The 16,404-nt window shown below is 42.1% G+C and overlaps 1 protein-coding gene across 2 annotated transcripts in view; it reads left to right on the forward strand.

Annotated features, from left to right (window-relative positions):
- LOC123509530 overlaps positions 1–16,404 on the forward strand; it is a 129,781-nt gene that overhangs the window by 100,265 nt on the left and 13,112 nt on the right. For both annotated transcript variants that reach the window (XM_045263882.1, XM_045263881.1), the window contains exons 3-6: positions 1,786–1,861; positions 7,303–7,411; positions 7,828–7,896; positions 15,936–16,051. In XM_045263882.1, the coding sequence (XP_045119817.1) occupies positions 1,786–1,861; positions 7,303–7,411; positions 7,828–7,896; positions 15,936–16,051 (370 nt within the window). The remainder of the gene's footprint in view (positions 1–1,785; positions 1,862–7,302; positions 7,412–7,827; positions 7,897–15,935; positions 16,052–16,404) is intronic.

A 16,404-nucleotide genomic window follows, 5' to 3' on the forward strand; every position in this document is an offset into this window, starting at 1 on the left:
AAGACCTACACGTCACAGTCCTCGTACGTGTAAAAAAAAAAAAAAAAAAGAAAAACATACGTACCTGGACCCACCCACCGTGCCTATTCATACACTTAGTATATTTGCTTTCTTCGACCCGTGCTATAAATCGAAGGTGTTTTCCATCATTATTATAACGCCAAGCTGATGGTTCCGCATGTTTGAACCTTGGCAATATTACGACGGTGAGGAATATTACACACTTATTTTTTTTTCATGGTATAACTTAAATGGATTAGAGTGGAATGCGAAATCCATTCATTCTCTTAAAAGCCGTGTTGGGCTTTATTACACTGATGAAAGTTATGCTGCTCGCGTAGAGAGAGAGAGAGAGAGAGAGAGAGAGAGAGAGAGAGAGAGAGAGAGAGAGAGAGAGAAGGGGGGGAGGAGAGATCAACGCAAGACTTATTATATAAACTGGGAACAATAACATTGGGAAGTGAGGGGACAAATGATCAAAATAATGAGGCTCGGCAGGAGGGAAGAGGTCAGTCAGGTCGCGGCTTGTGTGTTTATGTCAATATCCATAACCCAGCACACTCGTATGTAACCCAGCAGTCCGGCAGCAACAGTCATGACTTATTTTGACAGTAATTCTTAAGCATTCTCTCAGAGTTTATGGGGAGTGGAAACAGTCGTAAAAACTCGTGATGTAATGAATGCAAGGAAGGACTGAAAAAAGTGCGTCACATATCAAAGTTTACGAATATTGGTGTACAAAGGTAACAGCGAACCATTGTACATTTGTAGGTTTATTTAATGTGAGGTATTACAGTAAAAAAAAAGTGTAATGCGTGTTGAGAGTGGTGCAGGTAGGGTGGCAGGGGAAAGACATGATTGGGAACGTACCTTTCATGAGGAGTTTGGTGAGAGGGAACGGCAGGAAGGGTGATTATTGTATATCTTCCCGGGTGGAGCTGCTTTCGTAAACATCGCGCTGACATCATTAAAGCAAGACTATGTTGTCATGGTGACACCCATTAATGTTCCGACCAGACTTTTTCCTTACTTTTAGGATAAAAAGAAGGTGTCATTATTATTATTTCTCTTTCATATTCTATGGCATTGATCTGCAAGGTAGCACTTTTAGTAGTTGGAATGAACGGCTGTACAGATCCCGCCACTAAGACATGGCAGGCGAATAAAAGTGGCAAAGCGAAGGGACTGGAATTTTTCTGACTTGGAATTATGTTCTGAAACACTTCTGGTCTGAAACTTGGCTGCTTTTAAAAGGATTCAAGTTACATGAATTTTTAAAGATGTTATTTTTTATGGTTTTAGTGGCAGATCAACAAGATTTCTATATTGTCAACACTCTTGAAAGCCTTGTTAATCATCGCTTTGACCTTTGAAAACAGCTATGGTGAGAGAGTAAAGCGATTCTAAATTCTGACAAGGAAATTATATGTATTTGAAAACAACTATGGTGAGAGAACAAAGCAATTCTAAATTTTGACGAGGAAATTATATGTATTACCTTTAATTACGAGGGGCCTCAGTCGAGTATTGAGATATACATATATAGGCAGGGTATTCCGTTCATGAACTATCCATATAAGCATATTTCTATATATTTAATAATCTGGAAATCTCTTGATCTATTCAAATCATCCTATTGATTATGTTTCCTAAATGTTCTGTCCGTGTATCTACCGTTCTATATCTGTTAATCTGTATGAAGGTGGGCCTCTAGCGGATTTACGTAAGAGAGGGAAATTAAGTCCTGTGTTCAATACTCTGATACTAAGATTGTTATTTTTCCAGTTATCTTTAGATCTGTGGTGTCCAGATGTGCTGCCTTCGGTCGTGACTTCAAGAGAACCATAACGACCCAACATACGTACGTACCACTCTAACACCCCCCTCCCCCACAAGTACTAGTTAGCATGTGTTTTTAATATCTGTTAAGTAATTACATAGAAAATTGGATCAGGTTTGTTTTATTATATTTTTGCATTTGTTATAATAGAGATTTATCTGTGTGTGTGTGTGTGTGTGTGTGTGTGTGTGTGTGTGTGTGTGTGTGTGTGTGTGTGTGTGTGTGTGTGTGTGTGTGTGTGTGTGTGTGTGTGTGTGTGTGTGTGAGTGTAAGCCATACATAATGTATATGTTTGAATATTATTTAAAGCATGTGTGTGTGTACATGTTTGTATTTGTTTGTTTATTTATTTTGTGCATTTGTTTTATCTATTCACACTCTGACACACACACACACACACACACACACACACACACACACACACACACACACACACACACACACACACACACACACACACACACACACATACACATGTAAACTTCCATAATCATATTTCTAACTTACAAAATTCTAATAAACTTGCTTAATTACCAGCACTGAATATTGACCAAAGCGCCATTTTCACATCTATTATAATTAAAGCAATATAGCGGAATACATAAGTTTATATTTGGTCCACACTTTTTATTTCATTCCTCTCACATTTTTTACATCTCGTATTCACTAGTTTATATATTTATTTCTTGATATTCTGGCTTGAAACTCGACGAAGCATTAGTATCAAGTCAGGATAATCCCCTGCAACTCTCACTGATCCATTCCCGACCATTACCTATATTGGTACATTTATATTTCCTTTAATATTGTGCCATTGATGATGTTGGTCTGTCTACACATGTGGCTTGGTAAAAAAAAAAAAATATCACGTGTTATGAGATGAGAACTGAGTCTTGAAACTGATGACTTTGCACTAAATCTCGGTGGTCATTCACTTGGCTGTTGTGGTTATCTGGCAATATCAAAGAGATGTTTTGGTGGATGTATGTGTTTGTGGGTCAAGTTGTGTGTCGTCTTGCTGGAAAAAGTGTATTATTATTGTTAACTATCCTTCATGTGAGTGGTATTGGTGGGATTGCGTACCAAGGCGACTGTTAATTAACGAGCCATTGGTAACTTTCAGAGGGAACAACGTAATGGGTGAGTCAGCAGTATTGTGCTGAAATAGAGGCCTTGTGATGGGAGCTCGATCATCATTTAGTGACTGATAGGGATGAGTTGGCTTAAAACATTTAATATTGATAGTCTTTTATATTCGTTTCTCGGGGAAGCAAATGCACTATTGAAAACGTTGTAGTTCATCTTAGTGATACCTCATTACGTTGATTTCTTCCGCCTGACCTCATCTATTATTATTTTTTTTTATTACTGATTTTTTTTTTTTCAATATAAATAACTAAACATTTCATCAAGTTACACGGTGATCGTGGTATAGATATAAATCTTTTCTCAGCAAGGCCCACTTCGTGTTGGGGTTTCGGCTTGAGGAGTGGCACTTCAGAGTTTATATGAATGGGCAAACATTTTGTAAGAAGAGTAAATAAATACTCTCGTGCTAGATCCTGGAACTCCTCACCACTTGTAACCTCCGCCATCCTGTAAAAGCCGCGAAATGTTTTATGTGTCCCTTTCAACGGTCTCAAAAACTTCTACATATACCACGATACCCTCGACCTTTACGTTCACAACAGACTTACCAATTATTGCAAGCAAACTGGATGAATTTGAGAGCGCCCAGTACGTCATAGTGAAACAGCGCTTCACGTTTTCCAAAAGTGATGACGTCATGGATGGATCAGCGGGCCGAGAGTGGGTGTGTCGATGTTGAAAGAAATGTGAAGGCGAGAACGATGAAGGAGTCGTGAGAACTGATAGATAGTACGGGGTTTTGTTGATTTATTTTGCTGATATATTCATTAAAAGATACGGGCTCTGGTTCAGTATGGGAAATAGAATAATATGAGTCTGCATGGAAGCGGGCGGAGTGTGTTAGTTATGTATGATCTGATTTGCTCCTTTTTTTTGCCGCGTATAATTGGATAGTGGTGATATTTCTTATTTTCTTTTGTTTTTGTTTTTTTTCTGCAGCATTACTTTCCTTCACCACTTTTTATTTTTGATTCCTTCAATCATTTTACTTAGTGTCTGTGGTATACATCACCACATCTAAGAAACACAAAGGAGAAACAAGCAACGCCAGACTTGTTCATGATTTTGAGGTTGTGTGGGATCAAATGTGATGATGAATTTTGTTGTTTCAGCGCTTATGCGTAAACACACACACACACACACACACACACACACACACACACACACACACACACACACACACACACACACACACACAGAATTGGCGTGTATTTATTTAAGTCTGAAACACACACACACACACACACACACACACACACACACACACACACACACACACACACACACACACACACACACACACACACATACAGTTAACGTGCAATTATTTAACTTTGAAATATTTTTTGACAAATTGTTGTTTCAAGTCATACGAGTGAAATCAGCACAATGTCTTTGTGATCGACTTTTCACCTTTCGCAATATTGATGAATTGTTCACTTACTGGAATGAAAGAGAAGATAACAAAATTTCTCTCTTGTGCCTTTCGCAACGAATGTCTGATTGAAGTAAATTTTGCATAATTTTTTTCTTGTGTCACGAGAGCAGAATCAATCTCCTCAGCAGCTCAGATATATATTTCACTGCAGATTTTACGTCGTCATTGTTCTCAACATTCGATTCTAGAAAACAGTGAGTCTTTCGAGGACCACTTGTGCTTGGAAGGTCGGCTGCTAAATTGCTGCCCTGAATTCCGTTAAAAAGGTTATATCAAAGTTTTGAAGAGAGGGGGAAGTTTTGCCTGAGGCTGCTTCAGTCTTCTTCCCTTCTCCTCGCTGTTAAACGAGGTCTTGCTTCGTCATGAGGAGAACTTGACCAAATGGATACGTTTTTCGTGGACAGCTTCTTGCTCTCGGATGAAAATAATAAGAGATACTCACAAAATGAATATGAATAGAAACAGACCCATACTGCAAAACTTACCTCTTAACGAAAGATTTTGCCTGTTACTGGATAAGGAATTCTTAATCACGTTTCCTGGAAAGCTCTTTGAAGGCGTTGGTCCAAATGTAAATTACATTAAATTCTATAATTATTAATCGAAGAACTAATCTGGAATATTCCATAATATATTTCTTCATATATTGAAGAAAGACTTTTTAATTTGATTCTCTTAGATGTGAGCTCTTAATGACGGCTCACTTGTCACTCAAACGGCATCCTATGATCAGTCCCTTAAAATTCTAGCCTTTCCCGAGCCTCGATTCACTCTCGCTTCCCTTTCCCCTGCCTGCCTCTCCGCCCCTCACGTGGCGCTGGAATCCGTTGTAATTAACTAACGAATCTGGACTTCAGTCAGTGTATTTATAAACCTTCCTTTTGGTGCCATCTGATCTTTTTGACTTGAAAAGATCTGAGGGCTGAAGTGTTTGTGCTTAATTCTTTAATTCTTCATCCTTGGTCTCATTTAAATGTTTTGTTTAATAAAACTTTAATCACCTGAATAATATACACTAAAACTCGCTTCTGTTTTTTTTTCAGTAAAAGATGTTTTCATGTCTTCCACGCACAGGCAAGCCGCCAAAATATTCCATTTTTTTATCTCTTTAAACCACCGTGGTACAGTGGAACCATGCGTGCTTTGGGGTCCGAGGGGTCTCCAAGCGCACGGGTTCGAATCCTGTCCACGGTCCGAGTGTAGGTTGGGCTTCCTCACTCGGAACAACGGTTTCCTAGCGGGTAGGCTTTGAGATAGGAGGTACCCCAAAAAGTATCCCCTTTAGCCCATAAATTCCCGTGAAAAGCCCACATGGTATGAATAAAAAAAAAAAAAAAAAAACAGACTTGATTCCCTTAGAAAGCCAGATTAGAGTTAGGATGAACAAGCAACACTGTATTTCTGCGAAGCTTCTATGGTTTTCAATGATGAGCAGCGTCATGATGAGACATGGTTCTCTTGTTTGTCCCACATTTGTCTATCTCCTTAAAAATGATTGACACATCACAGCAGTGTTGATGGCTCACGCTTTATTAATGTGTGTCGGAGAGCCCCTCGAAAAGCTTCAATTGAGAGACGAACAGCACCAGCTTTGGTCTTCCTTGACTGTCGGAAATGGAAGATCTTACTGCCTGAAAGCTCGATAACCCATTGACAGTCTCAGTAACCAGAAGGCAGCGGACGTCTTCCTAGTGTCATTGGAAACTCCCAAAACAAAAAATAGACTTTCTTGTTGAGAAAAAAGCATATTCGATGTTCTGAAATAATTCACAGCCTCACTGATGTGTGCATTTAAAGGTTGACGGCTAGACCGTCCCACAGTGCTATAATATCAGTATTCCTTATGGCCTCAAATGTACATCTTGCGACGCTAAGTAATATGCAAACAAGAAAAGGTTACGTTATCGCAAAATACGCTCTGTATGTTGGTGTAATCGACGCGTATGCTGCGATCCCAATACGACGCAATTGCACAATCGAACTCTTAATGAACTCTGAGCAAACGGGAAACCTCCATTTAGTCATACAAATTCCAGCGAATGTGTGTACTCTTATGTCTGTGGAAGGCCTTGCAGGCTGGCCAGGCCTCCCTCTCAGGGTACAGTATCTGATTCCTATTCACCCCACAGTAGCCACGGCCATCATGGGGGACCGGCCATCATTGATTCCGATAAAAACGCTACTCTCTCTACCCCATTTCCGATCACGTCCCTTCTCGCCATGGTAGTTCAAGCACGCCGGCGGCCCACCCCTGTCTTGCATTCATTGTATCGTACCTTCTCTCACCACACTTCAGCTGGAATGGTTGCTTGTTTCTTTTTTCATATAGCTACCTCTCTACCGTTATAGTTTACTCTTGGCAATTAGTAATGTTACTGGAAGACATAGAGCGTCGAGCACAGCATTCAGTCTGACGGGTACTCGTACTAACTGTACGTTGCATTGCTAAAAACTAATGCTACAAGTCACAAATTCCAAACACTCTAATTCGTCAGAACAATTGATTACTTGTACCCGTGACGTATAGAAAGGGGCTGTGACCGGGATTTGTAGGCATGGTGGTTGCAACGACACGCCGGTTGAGGGTCTCCATTGATCAAGGTCGCCGCTACCACGGAGGTGAGAGTTACACTACAAGAGTTTCTTTCATAGTCGGATGTGTTCCAGCGCAGCTTGTTCAGAGACAAGTCGTGTACACTGACATATCTAGTGTAGTATTGATCAGCTCAGCCTTACAGTGTGTGTGTGTGTGTGTGTGTGTGTGTGTGTGTGTGTGTGTGTGTGTGTGTGTGTGTATCTTGAAGGTCATGGCCCGGCTGAAGGTATTACGAATGTATCCAATCCTTGTTAAACAATCAGTGAATTTTTTGCACAGTTCATGTTGGATATTTGCCTACTCACTCATCGCCGAGTCTGCTTATCGACTTAACTGTGCAGTATTATGGCATCAAAGGATTTTTGATCTCTTGCATCGGGAGGTAAAGGTGAGTAGGAACTACACTTATAAATATTTCTTTATGTAGCTATTATTATTGTTATTATTATTATTATTATTATTATTATTATTATTATTATTATTATTATTATTATTATTATTATTATTATTATTATTATTGTTGTTGTTATTACTTATGTTTTTATCATTTTTTTGTTATTATAATAATAATCATTATTATTGTTATTATTATTATTATAATTATTATTACTATTATTATTGCTAGTATTTATATAACTATTGTATATAATCATGATCTCTACCACTACCATTACAATCATTATCATCATCATCATCATCATCATCATCATTGCCATCATTATCGTGCAGTGTGTTATGTATTATTCGTTCATGACACACGAGGGGGAGTAGAATGCATTTCCCTGTATTCCCTTTGTGTCGCAGGAGGCCACTGCAATGGACGAGTGTGAAGGGCAGGAACTCCTCTCTTGGGACCTTTATTTTCACCACAAGGTAGGAAAGGCTTTAGTTTACCCTCTTTATTGCATTGTCTCTCTATTTATCTTATGTTATTTTGTGTTCCTGTTTTTTTTTTTTCTTAATATGACGGGGGGACGGTGGAGGGAAAGGTTTTAAAATTGATATTGTTATTATTGTTTCTGGTATTGTCGTAGTTGTTTGTGGTGGTGATTGTGGTGGTGGTAGTAAGTGGTAGTAGTGATGGTGGAAGTAGTGATGGTGGCGTTGTTGTTGTTGTTGTTGTTGTTGCTGCTGCTGCTGCTGCTGTTATTGTTCAAATAAAGCCAGAGAGAACCTTTAGAGAGGGAGAGAGAGTGTAATAATAATAACAATGTGTCCTCAGTAAGGGTCTCAGAGGAAGAGCATTGGCATATTCTCTTGTCATATTATTCGTGCTGAGTGTGTTGTCAGAATTGGAGTTTTGATGTCCTCGAGTTCTTACATGATATCTTGAATCTCTTTGTTGCAGCGAATATGTTGTGTTGTCTTGTGGTAGTGTAAATACATTAACATTAACATACTGCTTGGCGCAATGTGATAATGACACCCTACCTCCTTGAGACATCTGCCATTTCATTCGTGTCTTTTTTTTCCACACTGCAGACTACTGCGAATGAAGCCATAAATAGGAGTTTGCGCGATAGTAACTTGGCCTGATGCCCGGACATTGCATAGCCGCCCCGTCATAAAGCCAGCAGGCTGCCTGGTGTCCGATGATACAAGTGTGGCTGGCCAGACCAAAGCCCAGACCGTGGCCCAGAGGTGTTCATCCCAACCAGTCACGCCAGCGGCATCGAGGGACGTGAGGACAAGCTTATAAGATTTAGTGTCACCAAGATGTTCATAGCCTCTGCAAAATGCTATTGTCCTTTGATCGCCTACAACAGTATTATTGCAATAACTATATAGAGAAAACATCTATAAATTTGTAACCTATAGAAGACTTGGACTAGAGAATTAACATATATACATACTGGAGGACAATCTGGCATTCAAGGCAATCTGGCATTCAAGACAATGCACTTTGAAGACAAGACCACAAACACAAGATCAATAAGAAGCTTTAGATGAAAGGATTGGAAGCCGATACAAAGACACATCTCAACAACTCACTTCATCTTACATGTCTGCCTTCCCTCTCTCCCTCTGGCTTTGTTTTAGTAATGATAAAATTGCTGTTCAACTGTGAAGAACAATACAGCAAGAACTACATGTACTACGAGTATAAGTGTTGAAAGAGTAAGAGACAAAGCTTTATGTTTCCTGTTCCAGTAACTACGTAGCTTGCTGTCTGGAAGGGCGAGCATGTTTCTAACTTTTATGATATTCTTCGAGGAAAACTGAAAGGGTTTTAAAACAGTACATGACACCTTCCTTGGAATAAAGACTGACAATACTTCTCAATGTCTTCTCCTTCAGTTCTCTCCAAGCACTTAAGGGGGTTCCGTGTTCGATTATTGTCTTTCTCTTCCTCCTCCTCTTCATCCAATTCCTCCTCCTATTTCTCTTCCTCCTCTTTCTCTTCCTCCTTCTTCTCTTCCTCATTGTCGTCGTCTCCTTCCTTCCTTCCTCTATTCCTGCTCCTGTATGCTATTGTTGTCCTCTCCTCCTTTTCCTCCCTTCCTCTCTCCTTCCCTCCTCCGCCTGTTCCTCCTCATTTACTTCATTATCATCATTATCATTACTGCCAATCTTAACTAGCTAATTGCACAAGGCAGTCCTCATTTACTATTTTTTCATAGCCGTCCCTTCTTGTGATTCACCACGGGCACGAGTTTGTTCGCCGACCCCAGCTCACATACGCTGACTTCGCTGCATATTGTATGTGTGTTTCGTCACTCTTTTCCATTCGTTGCTCGTTCATTATGTTGATTTATGTACTACCTCGCCCCTCCCCCGACTCCCCCTCTCTCTCTCTCTCTCTCTCTCTCTCTCTCTCTCTCTCTCTCTCTCTCTCTCTCTCTCTCTCTCTCTCTCTCTCTCTCTCTCTCTCTCTCATACAAAAGTCTGCTGTTGTTCCTCGTTTCTCAGGTTTCTTGGTAACCAGAGAATCTTCACTTTCACTTTCTACCTCAACAAGTGATCTCTTTTCTTCGTACCCCACGTCATGTCTGACATAATTCCCTCCTGTCCTTCCCTCTCTCTCTCTGTTGGAATATTTTTTTTTGCCTTTCTCGTCTGCATGGCTCTACGGTTTCAGTGTTTTTACAGCAAATATTTCCCAACACCCTCACGTATGTATCCTCCATGGATTGTCGACCATGCATTGGCAAACTCACAGAAACAGAGAGATCGTGACGAGACTCCTGAAATTCACGAAAGACTGCCTGTGCGCGTGTGTGTGTGTGTGTGTGTGTGTGTGTGTGTGTGTGTGTGTGTGTGTGTGTGTGTGCGTGTGCGTGTGCGTGTGTGCGTGCGTGTGTGTGCCCGTGCAGACGATTCTGTGGAAAAATGCGTGGAGAGGTTTTGGTGGTGTGTGGCCAGTGGTGTGTAAGGCAGTGGTGGGCAGGTGGTGGAGGCGGCGGCGTGGGAGTGGTGGAGTGGGATTAAGGAATGTAGGGGAGATGGGCCAGTTGGGGGGGAGAAGCCTCAAGAGGATATGCTAGATGGGACGGACGGGGCCAAAGTTAGAGGGAGAGTTTAAGGATGGCATGGACTTTAGAGGAAGACGTGGAGGCGTGCTGGTGGGAATAGCAACATGTGATGGAGGGAGGAGGAGGATGTGGTTGTTAGTGTGAATGTCGTGAAGAAAGAGTGGGAGGAGAGGGGGAAGGGAATGGGGAGAGTCAAGAAGATAGGCGGTGCGTCATCTTGTACCTAAATATACTATGAGAGTTGAAAAATATGCAGAGAAGTTTTTGAATACAAGATGATATATTTTATGCTTATTGATCAGGGAAGCGTCAACGTCATCTGAAGCAATATAGTGTTTTGCAAAAGACATATATTCTGTAGTCAATATTTCAAGATACTTATTGGCTTTCCTTATCATTTTTTCACATACGTACAATATATCCACATTAAAGTAACCTCCATTTTTTTCATATCATTTTGCAAGATATTCACTTTCTCAAAATTAATCAAAAGGCATTTCAGGACTCAGGAAACGTAAATGCACCAATGGGATAAAAAAAAATCTCGTCCCTTAATTAGTAGACTTATTACCTGCAATTATAATGAAAAGCCGGATATTCATTGCACAGCTCACCCATGCAGTCCAGCTCCACACAACATAACTAGCCCGCCACAGCCACGTCACACAGCATCACAGCCCCGCACCCCCTGCCACAGCCCCGTCACACATTATCACAGCCCCGCACCCCTGCTACAGCCCTGTCACACAGCCCCACAGCCCCACACCCCCAACTAGATAGCCCCGTCACACAACACCACAGCCTCGCCACACAAACTCATAGCCACACAGCCCTGCCACACAGTCCCACAGCCTCAGCACACAGCGCGTCACACAAACTCAGTCCAGCCACGCAGCACAAAAGGAACCGCGTAATCAGCTGACCTCGTTATGTTTCGTCCGTTTTTTTTAAATGTTATTCTGGTATTTTTTTCTACATTTGATCTGTATTGCATGATTTTTAACTGTTTACCTGTGTGAGAGTATTTGAAGAGCTTAGTGGCAGAGTGAGGCTCTTGACCTAAGGAAATGGACCCGTATGCACACACACACACACACACACACACACACACACACACACACACACACACACACACACACACACACACACACACACACACACACAATAATCTGAAAAAAATGGTGTTCACGAGGGACTGGATATATGAAAAAGAAATAAGAAAAATAAACACAACAAATAAAGAAAGGAGAGAGAAAAGTTCGAGGAGAAATATATTTTTGAAGCATCAGAGTTTCTCTATTTTTGCTATTTACACTTGGCTGGTTAGGAGTGAGTGTGTGTGTGTGTGTGTGTGTGTGTGTGTGTGTGTGTGTGTGTGTGTGTGTGTGTGTGTGTGTGTGTGTGTGTGTGTGTGTGTGTGTGAACGAAGTTACACACACACACACACACACACACACACACACACACACACACACACATTAACATCTGAATGGCCAACCCTTCCCATGTCTGCAGTAGGGCGATGTCAATACAAACTCTCTCCGCCAAGCCAAGGTCACGGGAACTATCGCCACCACTTTTCCAAATCGACAAGTGCCTAAAACTATTGAATTGTTTCCTGTCGGCCGTAGCCTTCATGTTTGACTTCGGATTGGAATGGTGGCGTCCGGAACTGGAGTGTTTGTTCGCAGCAGCATGTAGCAACTCTCTCACACTGAAGTAACCACCACAGAAAATTGAATGACGAAGAAAAGGTAATGAAGATCCTGCCTCCTGCTCTACAGATAATAGAATATGCAGAACGTGGAAGGGGATAAATGTGAGTCATATCCTTACATCATACGCTGCTTACCCATGCAAGAAATGCTTCATAATGCTACAAAGGACAGAATACAACAACAACAACTTCTGAATCCCGATCTGGTAACGAAAAGCAGCTTTGTGAAGAGACACGGAATTCAGGAAGGACCGGATTCAGCTGTGATCCTTGAGAGGAGAAGGAGGAGGAGATTGAAGGCGACAAGACGAAGGAGGACAAAGAAGAGCACGAACAAGAAGGAAGGAAAGAAAAGTCAAGAGAAAGACTAACAAGAGGTTAAGGGCAAGGAAGGTGGAAGAAAAAGAGAAGAAATAGGAGAAGGGCAACTGAGGGAATCACCGAGGAAGAATTCTCCAAACACTAACATCTTACTGTAGAGAGAGAGAGAGAGAGAGAGAGAGAGAGAGAGAGAGAGAGAGAGAGAGAGAGAGAGAGAGAGAGAGAGAGAGAGAGAGAGAGAGAGAGAGAGAGAGAGAGAGAGAGAATGACTGTGTGTGTCAGTGTTCTTTCTCTCCCCACCCAGCTATTCTCTTTTATTCTATTTTCTTTTACTCAACTTCTTTTGTGTTGTATTTTTCTCATGTGTTATTTTGTGTTGCTCTTCCTCGTTAAATTGCCGGATGTCTTTTTACTCGTGCTGTTGTTATTGCTTTGTGCGGCGCTGAAAAGATCCACGAGTGTCCACCCAAGTGACAGGTAAAGGTGATCTTATCAAAAGTCGTGTGTGTGTGTGTGTGTGTGTGTGTGTGTGTGTGTGTGTGTGTGTGTGTGTGTGTGTGTGTGTGATTCACTGTTTGATCTGGTGCAGTCTCTGACGAGACAGCCAGACGTTACCCTACGGAACGAGCTCAGAGCTCATTATTTCCGATCTTCGGATAGACCTGAGACCAGGCACACACCACACACCGGGACAACAAGGTCACAACTCCTCGATTTACATCCCGTACCTACTCACTGCTAGGTGAACAGCACCTACACGTGAAAGGAGACACACCCAAATATCTCCACCCGGCCGGGGAATCGAACCCCGGTCCTCTGGCTTGTGAAGCCAGCGCTCTAACCACTGAGCTACCGGGCCGTGTGTGTGTGTGTGTGTGTGTGTGTGTGTGTGTGTGTGTGTGTGTGTGTCTCTCTCTCTCTCTCTCTCTCTCTCTCTCTCTCTCTCTCTCTCTCTCTCTCTCTCTCTCTCTCTCTCTCTCCATTCCTAAAGCCATAAGCCACAAATATAATAAATATAAACAACTTGAAAAGGAAAATTAAGTAAAAAATCGTTATCACTGAAAGAGTGTTGGAACCGCAATAAAGATAGTCATTAGTTTTTATCAACATGATTTTTTTTTTATGAAACCATCGCAACATATCCTGATGAAAGATATACAAAGAAAGAAACGTGCAAATTTTAGTGCATTTTAAATCTCTTTGCTTAATAATGTCTGACGTTGGAAATGTTAGTTTATGTAAAAGACGAACATAAAAAGGATAACATTACGTGTACTGCAAACTCCAAATGTCATAGTGTCAGCGATGCCTTCCCCTGCCAACACTTCGCCGCCACCCAGCGGATCAAGGTCATTGGTCATTAGGATCTGCCGGAAATGTAATATTCATACAAGTTAAAAGAGTTTTTGTTCAAAGCTCCAACGCAACAGCTGACCATAATCATGCTTCTCGGTAATGAAATATTTATTTGACTTTCAGAGCCATGACAATGAAAATCAAAAGTCAATAGCGCGAACACACACACACACACACACACACACACACACACACACACACGCGTAGTGTAGTGGTTAGCACGCTCGACTCACAATCGAGAGGGCCGGGTTTGAATCCCGGCGCGGCGAGGCAAATGGGCAAGCCTCTTAATGTGTAGCACCTGTTCACCTAGCAGTAAATAGGTACGGGATATAATTCGAGGGGTTGTGGCCTCGCTTTCCCGGTGTGTGGAGTGTGTTGTGGTCTCAGTCCTACCCGAAGATCGGTCTATGAGCTCTGAGCTCGCTCCGTAATGGGGAAGACTGGCTGGGTGACCAGCAGACGACCAAGGTGAATTACACACACACACACACACACACACACACACACACACACACACATACACAGATACTGTCATAAGTAAAGCACGCGTATCTCAATTGACTTAATAGCTTTGAAATATAGTGATATGTAATACGCATTAAGTCTCTCTCTCTCTCTCTCTCTCTCTCTCTCTCTCTGCTTCCATGATAGACAGACAAAACAGGAAATTAATAAATGATTTTTACAAACTTCGGGATCACTCAGAGCTTCACTTCCGTCTTTGCGCCTCCCATTGAATCTTCTCCCTTAACGTCGTAACCAATCAAGTCTGGCGGTGCTGATGACGTCACGACCCAGGTTGCAGCAATCACGACTCGAAATCAGATATGTGGTGCATGTATGAACTAGATGAATTCCTAATTTCGCATTAAGTGTCTTTGCATGTATAGACCAGAGCTCGCATAATATTGCTTGCATGCGAGTGTGAAGGCTGGAAATAGGAGGCAGTGAGGGGCATCGTAACGTGAGGATGGAAGGTTGGATTGAAGGGAAAATACCGCACGAATAAAGACGGAAAATGGTTCTATCCAGTATAACAGTTCAAGGTAACAAAAAATATATCAGATAACGCTATAATATTATCTATTAAGTAAAAGAAAAATTAACTTTCTTTATACAATGCTTGGTGGTTCACTGTGCTGGGAAGGGAGCAAACGAGCAGGGTTGAAGCTTCCCTTCGGCCGACTTCCACCGCCGCCTGTGACCGCCGCCGCCACCTCAGTCAGTGCCCGGCTGGCTATATATTAGGAAGGTTGTGTGCTTGTTCCTGCCGATACCTAGACCCGTCCTGATTAACTGCAAACTAGGTCAGTATTTTTAGATTGAGAGACGCAGTGTAGTATGACGGCAGTGGATGTATTAAAGTATTATGGAGGGGCGGCTCACGAAGGTCGGGGGGAGGGAGATAAAATCGTAGTTTAGGAAGAATAGTAATCTGCCGGTCCTGCTAATTGGCTGTGTTGAGGCCATTGAGGGTCGGTAATACAGCGTGTTATTTATCGCTCCAGGCGGGGAATGACGTGGTGAGGGCTTTGATGTTTCTAAAAGGTGTGTGAGAGAGAGAGAGAGAGAGAGAGAGAGAGAGAGAGAGAGAGAGAGAGTGAATGGGTGGGTGGGGAGGATGAGGAGTGGAGTGGGTGGATGGATGGGGGAGGCAGTAAACGGAGTCGAAAATGCCTGATTTTTAAGTTTTTCCTTTTGTTTCAATAATATTCACCACTTTAATAACCAAAAGCACTCCCTTCGCGCAACACTTCCTTTATACTTTTGTCTGTCACAGTGCGGTGGGAGGCATAGAAACAGAGATTGTTTTCAGATTAGCCGTAATTAGTAATTTGAAACGACCAATTCGCAGTTCAGTGTTACCAAACAAACCATTCCCGGAAGAACGTCGCTGTGTGGAGAATAACAACGCTTAATTTAGAAACAAAGGAGTGATTGATCTTTGTAGACTGCGAGTGGAAGGGGAAAGGTTTACTTAATGATCTGACCCTTGAACCTTTGATCGTAACTGCGCATTTTCACCTGTTTCCTCATTCCAGGCCAGCGCTGTGAGCAGGGGAGGAGGAAGGCTTGGTGCAGCAGCAGTGATTGACTTGTGGTTTGAAGGTGGTGCAGGACAAAGGTTATTGCCGCCTATACAGCAACAATGTGGGAGGTGAGTGAAGGAAATGCAAGGATGAAGCTCAGGAAATTGGTGCCATCGGACGGTGTAAAAGGTGATAGGAAGCCTCGGGAAAGATGAAAGTCTAAAGTGGAGGAGGTGCTGTGTGAAAGATTTAGTGTGGCGTGGAAGGAGTAGTGTGGAGTGGGTAAATCAAAGTGAAAGCGATAGCGGCGAGAAAAGTCTGAAATTGATGTGATCTAAGGAGTATGTAAGTGGAAAGTGTGCGGAGTGAAGTGGAATTAGTCTGAGACGGAATCAATGTGGATCAGAAGTGTGGAGTAGGAGGAGTTGTGTGGAAGTGGAGTTTGTTGAATGAGGCTATACCAGATGAAACGAGGACTTAA

This window comes from Portunus trituberculatus, chromosome 27, assembly GCF_017591435.1.
Source record: "Portunus trituberculatus isolate SZX2019 chromosome 27, ASM1759143v1, whole genome shotgun sequence".
Classification (NCBI taxonomy): domain Eukaryota; kingdom Metazoa; phylum Arthropoda; class Malacostraca; order Decapoda; family Portunidae; genus Portunus; species Portunus trituberculatus.